The following is a 9,446-nucleotide window of genomic DNA, read 5'->3' on the forward strand; positions in this document are numbered from 1 at the left end:
GTATAATACTATTTCTGGAGCTTCTCGTTGCCGCCAGGCACGTTGTCCTGATCATTCCCAAGTCCCGAACATTCCACCGGCATCTCGGCTCAACGCTCGGTTCCCTCCGGTCTGATCTCACGCCCCGCGCTCCTCCCGCCCCCGCCAATTCCCCCGCCCTTTTGTCACACGTGGGATTTGCCACCCCAGTGAAATTTTACAAACTCCGCTCCGACTCGCTACGGAGCCGACCTCTCCCGTTTCTCTCTTTCTTCCCGCCCCCTACCTTCTCTCCCTCCTCCCGCCCCCTACCTTCTCTCCCTCCTCCCGCCCCTTCTCCGTCGCTGATGCCGTCCTCCCCGCCGACGCCGTCCCTCTTGTCAACGACGCCCATCCCCTCATCGACGAGGACCTCTCCTTCGATGCCGCCCCCCATTTAACGTCGGTAAGGCCTCCCCTCTCTCGCAACAGCACCCCCTTCATACCAACGCCCTCTTCTCGACAGCACCCACTCTCTCGACAGCGCCCACTCTCTCTCGACAGCACCCACCTTCTCTCGACAGCACCCTTCAACTGTGTTCGCTTTCGATAGCACCCTACTGGCTTTCGACGATGTCTGTCCCCTCAACGCTCTTCCCATCAACATTCACCATCTTCAACAGTACGCGCTCGCCAGCCATCTCTCTGGCAACGCGACCTTCACTTGGTATCTCTGTCTTCTTGGTATTCATTCGTTGTACGTGACACATACACCACCTGTGACTTGCGTTCTGACATCACCCACTTCCTTCAATACAGTTGTATACGGCGTTTCTTCACTCAGTCCCTTCACGTCAACACCACGGCTCTCGTAATCTCCTGTGCGCCCCTGAGCTCCCCGTGCCCCAGCGCACTTTCACGATTGCGCCGCACTTGTTCCCCTACCTGCCGTCCGGTGATCGGGCCACTTGCACCGCTGCCTTCTTTCCGGCCGCAGTAACGTTCTCCCGTGATATCCGCGATGTCGCCGCTCTGCGGCGTCTGTCCCTGTGGATCCGGGCCGGATCCGAAGTATGACACGGCATCCGCTGTAAGTTCCCGCCCCCATGTCGTCTCTTACTTCTCTCACTGAACACATCTACAGTCTACATGGTGTAGACTTACGAATGCCTCATGCTTGGACTGAGCTCTTCGCTCATACGGTTAGTATTGTATACGCTGCTGGTAGTCTGTAGTATAGAATTGTTGGTGGGTACTTCGGCAAACTTTTTCTTTCAATTCAGTTAGTGTCGGCTAGTCGGGGCTATGGATGTGGGCAACCCGTGATGGACGGAGACACGTTATATCGGTAGACATGTTAGTATTTAAACACGGAGTCAATTGATGCTTGGTTGCTGTCATCATTTAATCGTGAAAGTAAAGTCCACCAATGAGATTATGATTGCATGCTAAGGTAAAAATAATGACTAAGTATCAAAGATTCAACAACCCGCTTTCCTCTTCCTTCCTCTCCCACTTGCGCGCTGATGGCCGTCGGGACCGGCGAAGCTATTGACAAACTGAAAGGATACGCCGGGGACAGGTTGAACGTGAGGGGCAGGGGCGTTCATTGGTGCAGGCAGGGAGTTCGCTGCAGAGTCCGTCGGCGTCGGAACCGGTGTAGGAACCGGTGTATTGATTGGCGGTAAAGCGGAGGCTGCGGGAGAGGTTTGGGACTGCGGAGCGATAGCCGCGGACGTAGTCGGAGCGACCGCAGAGTCGTCTGGTGGAGTAGATGGCGACTGACCTTCGTCTATAGTAATGAAATGCGTAAGAGAAAAGTAAAAGCAAGGAGGTGATAGCTCGCACCTGTTTCCATCTGGCTCATGGCCTCCTGGAACCGCTTTTCCCGCCAACTCTCCCACTCCTGCCGCGACATTTCACGGAAGCTCACAACACCTGAATTCCAGAGCCCGAGGAGGGTCAGAACTTCGACTGAGGAGGAGATTCCCGACGGGTTCTGGAACGAGTAGCCTGGCGGCAAGCCGTCTACGACGATCCCGTATTTCTCCGTCACGGCTTTATCGAACTGGGAGTAAGGTGTTCGGCTGAACTTGACTTTAGTAGCCTCGTCTGCCATTAGTCAGTATGAATCAACATAAAACAAAAAAGGGGACAAGTCGATGGACGCACATAGTTTGGTGTTGATAGTAGTTACGAGCTCCTTCTTCGTGTCGACTACTTCTCGCCTGTATTTACTCACTAAACCTGCGCGGGATAAGCACCAAGGAAAATGAAAACAAAAATTAGTACTCGCCTCTGATCCCGGAGATAGCACAGGCTTCCAGCCTTGTTGCGAACGTTTCAACCGAACTGTTCGTGATGGCATCGAAGAACTCGTCGACCGACTCATCGGACGTGTACGTGAAGGGTCGCATTAGCTGTGTCGTGTTGTCGCGAACAGCAACGAGCAGGATTTTGACGCTCGTTCGAGACGCGAGGTCGCCAAGCTAGAGCAATAAAATAATGAGAAATGGACTTGACGAGAAATATACGGATTTACAACGCCAGTACAGTGTTTGAGAGCGGCCTTGGCGTCGCGCCAAGCTGCCAACGGCACGCTATGAACAGCGTTCTTGCTGGCGCGGAGTTCCTCGAGGTCGGCGCAATCCTCCTTCGTGAGCTCAATGCGCTCGGCCTCCGAGAGTTGTGCCCACTCGTCCTTGAGCTGCTTCGCAAACTCGGAAGCCGTTTGGTGCTCGCCGTCCTCAGGAACGTCTGTTGAATGTCAGTAAGTCTAAAATCCGATGATAATACATACGTGAACTTACTGTCGTTGAACTGTCGCAGCCGCTTGCTCAGGTGCGCGTTCCAGCGGTTAACTCGCCGTTTGCCACCCTTGACACGCGAGTTCTGCATGATCGCCTCGACATAATAATCGATGCTGTGGCCACCAAACCGGCCATACAGCTTGGTTGCCTCGCCCAAGACGATGTCTTGAGCTTCGGCGAGTGCATCTAAGTACTCAGCCTTCCGTTCACGCCGTCGTTTCTTGAGTTCCGCACGTTCCTGTGGAGTCTTCGGGATGTTCGGCTTCGCAAAGCGTCGGCGCGTGGTGGTATGAGTTTTCGTTCGAAGGTAGCGAGGGAGACCTTGAGAGGACATCTCGTGAAGTGGGTGAGTGTCGTCAAATGAGAAAGAATGAATGAAAAACGAAGTAAAAATTTATCACCGAAGTGGCAAGCAGGGTCGCACTGTAAAGTCAGCAGAAGGTCATAGCATGTCATTGTCGTAAGCGAAGACATTGAAAAATATTGAGGTAATACGTCGTTAGCGAGTAAGCGTGCGGCAGTCGGTCCATATCCCGCTATGCACCGCCACCCCCGAGCAATCCCCAAAGGTACTTAGCTTCGAGCTCGGCGAGGGGCCGTTCTGACGAGAGATAATCGATAAACTCGCCGCAGCTGTTGGCCTGGCGGAAGGCATACCACACCGACCACCGTGCAGCTGGAAGAAACCCTTGAGCTTCCATGTACTCGACGGCTGCACGGGTGAAGAGATGGGAGGGAGGGCCGTCCTCGTGCTCTCGCACATCGGCGGGGGAGTGCAAGGTTCTGACAACACCCCTGAGGGTGCGCTCATGAGCGTAGACGCGCCGCCTCTCGGGGTTGATAGGAACGACCTCGCGTTCGCTAGCACTACGACTGGACGACGAAATTGACACGGGAGTGCCGGGAACGTCACGAGATGAGTATGTGCGAGACGAGTGGGACGTGTTCGACGCGGATGGCGGAGGACGAGGTCCCCGAGCACTGCGTTCACTGATAGCAAGGTGCTCGGAGACCAGCGTAACCAAATGATCTGTAGATAGTGAGTCAGTACTGCGACAAAAAGATCAAAAAGACGAGCTCACCCATGGGTACTATACCTACGTTCTCCGGAGGTGGGAGAGGTTGGGTAAATAGGAGGGATGGGGGAGTTGGGACCTGAACGCGAACGCGCTCCCGAGGTGATGTCTCGTGTTGTGACGTCCGATGCGAGCTTGAGGGAACCGGGCCGGGAGTGAGATCACGAAGTGAAGGAGCGGGACCATGAGGGCGAGAAGGAACGGGATCGCGAGCGCGAGCGGGAGAAGGAACGGGAGAAGGAGGGATGTTGGCAGGGGAAGGGCTCGCTGGGGAAGGGGGCTGAGGGGGGGGATCGGGATGAAAAAGGTCTACAACCGTCGCAAATCGTCCCTTGGTGATCATGTACACAAGGGCGTCTTTGAACGTCTCTGATGTTCGGAATCGACGACAATCCCTCCCGGTGACCTCAGGGATCGCGTCGTCCCTAGCCTACGTTGTTGATAGTTTAGAGAGGAGGCACTAAAGTGACTCACCAGTGAGTGTATATTCCAACGTATCCTCCGTATACCACAGGATGGAATTTGTCCTCGTGGTTCTCGAAGGGATCGAGATTCTTGAGAGCATCGATGACGTCCTTCGCGGTGGTGATGTAGTCTCCTTTCGTTGGGATATCTTTGATGGCGTCACGGACACGCAGTATGTCGTGAATCATCGAACGGGACCTGTAGTATAGCGCGAGCGGGAAGGGAGGAGAACGTCGGCTTGCTGCAATGAAGGGGCTGCGAACGTCATTCGTATACCGCCAGATGACTGTCATGTAGATAATGGCTCACCGTTTCATTGGAGTGGATTTGTGGCCATTGAAGACAAAGCATTCTTTCTTCACCTCCGCTGGAGGTCCTTCCATGAGTTTGAAGGGAGTGAGGTTGAGGGACGGAGAAGGAGAAATGAGAGGTGGGTGTCAAGTCTGTGGTGCAAACGAAAGCGCGCGGGTGATAACAGTCGCATCGAAATCGCGAGCTGAGGTTGGTCAACTGACCACCACTGCAGCGTGCCACTTTGCAGACCACACGGATCACAACAACGTGGATCAAACGTGCGTTGATGCTATGATGGGTCTGTGCTTCTAACGATAGCTTCTTTTACGTCGGCCATTCATAGCGTAGAACTATAATCTTTACTATCTCTGAATAATGTCATCGTATCAATTTCAACACTCTCAAATGGACTTTTCACAATTTCTAATGCTAAGCAGTCATTCGGACGTTCCATGGTAATGATGAGGTACGCAAAGTATATTGAAAGTAACGAACAACAAACATATGCTATTATTCTCCTTGCAGATTCGTGTAATAATCGACTAAGACCCCAACCTCCTCAAGCCTCTCGTCGTCGGCTTCAGACCCCTCGTCATCATCACCGTCCTTATCGTCATTCGTCGCCTTGTCTACCTCCCCGCTCGTTTCCTCAGTCCTCAACTCCGTCGACAGGATGGGATCATGTGTTAGAACGATAGCATCATTGTTAGCACTCACACCGGGCTCCCTAGAGCCACTGAAACCCTCCAGCGCGAAAACGTCTTCAAGCCTCTCCATGAGCCGCGCATTGACGCGTCGGCGGCGGCGGCAGAACTCGAGCACCGCGCCGTGAACCGGATCGTGTTTGCGCTCGAGGTCGGCGAGGACTTGAGTAAATTGCTTCTTCTCGTCGACGATGAATGTATGGAGGCGGCGAACCTCGACGTTGAGCCGGACGACCTCTTCCTTGGCGCGCTCGACTCGAAGGGACTGTTTCATTAGTTCACGAATAACGGGTTGCGTCCACCGCTTTGCGCGGATGTCGTCACGAGACTCTCGAAGGAGCGTAAACTCCTCTAAGAACGAATAATTCGAAACCTTACTCCAATCTAAAGCCGGCTTTCCAATCGCGTGGGCTGCGGTGTTATACGTCTTGATCGCGTTCTGTATGGCCTTGCACCGGGTTTGCAGCGACTTCGCGATATGCCTTCGCATTTTGTAGCCTATGAAAGATCATGTTAGTATGTTAATATATACGGGCAGACATGGGAAATGATACTGACCGCTTCGCCCCACGTTCTGCTTGTGTAGCTCGAGGAGGCGCAAGACAACCAAGCGCTGAAGGTTGTTCAGCGCCTGATGATACTTGCGATTGTTGAGGTAAGCGGCGGCGGCGATATACTCCGGGTTGGATGGTTCCCAGCGTTTCCGGATGCCGAGTTTGACTTCAAGAGCGTTGACTTCTTCGGTGACGATGGCGTCGCGCTCCTCCTTGACGCGCCGGGCGGTCTCGAGTTTTGCAGTGCGTGAGGTGGCGTCCTCGTACGCCTTCCTCGATGTGAAAGCGGAGATATCGAGTGGGTCGGTGTTGAGAAAAGCCGACGACGCAGCTCTCGCCTCCGCGCTAAGTGAGATTAGTTAGTGTCTACCGTGTGATTGATGGTAGTGCGGCTTACCGGCTATCACGGAGCTTCTGGAGAGCCTCAACATATGCAACGGCGTGGATGTCGTACTCCGCTTCTTCACCGACAGATCGCAGATAGTGAGTCTGCTCGGCGCGCCACGTCCGTAGATCCTCGTCTGAGACTTGGAGGCTGGATTTTGCGTGTGCGAGGGCGACGTTCTCGTCGGCGAGGATGTTGACAGCGCGCTTATAGGACCGGTAGAGATAATTTCCGAGGTTGAGGTAGCGATCTTGATCCCATTGCGTGAAGAAGACGTCGATGAAAAGACGGCGATTGTATGCCGAGGCGTGGCGTGTGACGGGAGCCACCTCGTTGGAGCAACTGAATATGCGTTCCATCACGCCGAAGTCATCCAGTCCGGCGCCTGTGATTCCCGTGGGATGGAACGCGTCTTGGCAACTGTACTCGTGTGCGTAGCCATGGAACGCGTCCACGCACATTCGTGATCCCGACGACACGAACCTGGAGGCGAGCGAGCTATGGCGGATGGTACCAGATAGCTTGCAGCCTATGTCGTATGCTACAAGGAGTCGCCCGCCCAAGACGTCGAGAGCTTTAGAAACAGTTGCGAGAGGATACTTGAACCTGAATGATGAATTGTTACACTGATATACAGAAGAATACAACTTAATAGTACACATACAGTTCGCCGCTCCGCAGCATGTCGATGATGTAGATGATGAGGCCGTGCCGACATGCACTCGCAAAGATCCCCGTCTCCTCGAATATGCCCCAGCTTCGCTTCTTCGCGTCTGCGGCCGCTGCTTTCCAACTATCCGTGCACGAGGAGATCGGCCCGACGTCGGCAGTCGAAATATCAGCGTCATCAGAGTCGCGGGTAGAGCGGACCTCATCCGCAAACTTGTCGACATAGCCGGCGTCAAGGAAGTAGTCGCTTGCGAAGGTTCGGGTATCCGCCACCTTGCGATCCCCGAACGCCGTCATGCGGGAGAGGGAATTGTTCCCATCGAAAACCATGAGACGGCGATACACGAGGGCCGGCTCATCGTTCAGCTGATGCAAAGTCAGTAATTTAAAAAAAGGGGTGAGCTCGCTACATACCTCGTAACCGCAAGGGGGGCAGGAATAACGTGCACGCCAGCGGTCCGTGTTGCGACCAAGCGCCTCCTTGACTTGCACGTCGACACCGCGGAGGATGGACAGATACATGTCGAAAGCACCGGATAGCGCCGTGCGGTAACGACGACGATACGGCCACTGGAAAACATAAGAGTTGAGCGCCCGAGGCCCCGAGTAAAGGAGTGTAGCTTACCTGATACATATCACATATCACCTTAGCAAAAGCCTCGACGCTGAAAGAAGCCTTGCGTAGACGGATCCTCCGGTAGAGTTCCAGCGTCGATATGGAGACGGCGAGGCTGGGAGAGTCGGGGGATGTGCCCACGTAACCGTTCAAGACGAGGGCCTCGTGGGCAGTACCGACGTCTTCCGAGCGAGATATTCTCGTCTCAGTCTGCAGGGTGTACAAATTGATCACGGGCATGGTGAAGTCATACTGGGTCACCGAGGGGAGAGGGCTTGATTCATGGTCCTGGGAGACGTCGGGGCGAGGGGGGCTTGATTCACGGTGATCGGGAGAGTGGGGACGAGAGCTTGAGTCGTGGTCTGTCGTTACGTCCGATGCGCGGGCTCGGGAGATGTCAGGGTATTGGTAGCGAAGGAAAGCTGATGTGAGAGCGGGGAGGAGGGTCTTGCTCGCTTCATGGGCGCGTTGCAGTCTGTCCGACCACGTGCGATGATCTTTGATCTTGGAAGCACTATAATGAATTAGCCGATTGAATGCAAGAATGATTGGGCCAATCGTACCGTTGCAACGCTACCTCCTGGATAGCGTCAATGAATGCTGCATGCTCATCATGCCCTTCGTCCGGGAGAAACTCCCAGCCGTCGTCGTTGTCAACATCCATGGGCGAGTGAGAGGGGCCAGAGTCGAAGGAGGGAGCGGAGGCGAGTATATGCAGAGATTCGGCATCGAGCCCTGAGCAGCCATTAGACAGTGAACATTGAATGATATCATAGAGTACGTACCTGCTGCATTAGCCGCTCGACGCTGACGGCGATGTCGTGCATCCTCAGCCATTGCTTGCTGCCCCATCAGAACGGCCTTCGTACGCGCTCCAGTGCGATGACCAACGATCTTGTCGACGGACTGGGAGACACCGCCAAGCTTGTTGCTCATGACATACACGAGGGAGAGAGGGCGGGAGGGAGGCAGAGAAAGGGAGGCGGAGGAAGGGAGGCAGGCGGAGGAAGGGTCGCGTAGAAGAGGGGAGATAAATCAACAGGCGCGGAATTAAGTCGGACTGCGAATATATTGACGCGTGGCGGAGCTAAATCGATGATGGGGAGGGAAAGAATATGATTGGTTGCCGGAGGGAAAGGGGGAAGGTGGTCCACGTCGTCGGACCGGTCTTGCAGCGGGGAGGCCGTATCCACAGCACGCGTGATGACGCAGAGCCGAGGGGTGCAGCGATACGTCTGATGACACACACGGTGCGTCAGTGTGAAACGTCGTGGCTGGATGGGCAAGGGATAGGCGTTGAGGGAGGGGGCGACATCAAAAGAGCGAAGGTCTTGACGAGGCGACGTGGGTACCGGTGGCATCGAGGGCCAGGGCGAGACTGAGAGGGGAGGAGGGCGCCATTGACGAGGAGATGGGCGTCGTTGACAAGAGGGACAGCGTCGGCGGGGAGGACGGCATCAGCGACGGAGAAGGGGCGGGAGGAGGGAGAGAAGGTGGGGGGCGGGAGGAGGGAGAGAAGGTGGGGGGCGGGAAGAAAGAGAGAAACGGGAGAGGTCGGCTCCGTAGCGAGTCGGAGCGGAGTTTGTAAAATTTCACTGGGGTGGCAAATCCCACGTGTGACAAAAGGGCGGGGGAATTGGCGGGGGGCGGGAGGAGCGCGGGGCGTGAGATCAGACCGGAGGGAACCGAGCGTTGAGCCGAGATGCCGGTGGAATGTTCGGGACTTGGGAATGATCAGGACAACGTGCCTGGCGGCAACGAGAAGCTCCAGAAATAGTATTATACAAAAAAGGGCAGAAGGAGAGGTGTTTCCTGCGGTGTGCGGATATAGTGGCTAAGGTGGCTAATTAGCCGGGACGTAACTAGGGATCACCCGGCTAATAAGGTTTCAATAGTGGGATGTATAGGTGGAATC

General features: G+C 55.0%; 2 protein-coding genes across 2 annotated transcripts; both read right to left on the minus strand.

The window, feature by feature from the left end:
- Window positions 1-1,439: 1,439 nt before the first annotated feature.
- Window positions 1,440-4,692, minus strand: CONPUDRAFT_71069 (uncharacterized protein; the record flags this gene model as incomplete). The annotated part of the gene is made up of 10 exons (XM_007767240.1): window positions 1,440-1,750; window positions 1,807-2,070; window positions 2,131-2,205; window positions 2,276-2,447; window positions 2,501-2,715; window positions 2,769-3,089; window positions 3,313-3,798; window positions 3,851-4,269; window positions 4,319-4,507; window positions 4,619-4,692. The coding sequence occupies 10 exons, from the start codon at window positions 4,690-4,692 to the stop codon at window positions 1,440-1,442; spliced, it is 2,526 nt and encodes an 841-aa protein (XP_007765430.1).
- Window positions 4,693-5,113: 421 nt separating this feature from the next.
- On the minus strand, window positions 5,114-7,771 carry CONPUDRAFT_49671 (uncharacterized protein; the record flags this gene model as incomplete). Its single annotated transcript, XM_007767064.1, has 5 exons — window positions 5,114-5,789; window positions 5,862-6,194; window positions 6,259-6,852; window positions 6,911-7,485; window positions 7,541-7,771. 5 exons carry the CDS (start codon window positions 7,769-7,771, stop codon window positions 5,114-5,116), a joined length of 2,409 nt encoding a protein of 802 aa, XP_007765254.1.
- Between the last annotated feature and the right edge of the window lie 1,675 nt (window positions 7,772-9,446).

Source organism: Coniophora puteana (genome assembly GCF_000271625.1).
Source record: "Coniophora puteana RWD-64-598 SS2 unplaced genomic scaffold CONPUscaffold_3, whole genome shotgun sequence".
Classification (NCBI taxonomy): Eukaryota; Fungi; Basidiomycota; class Agaricomycetes; order Boletales; family Coniophoraceae; genus Coniophora; species Coniophora puteana.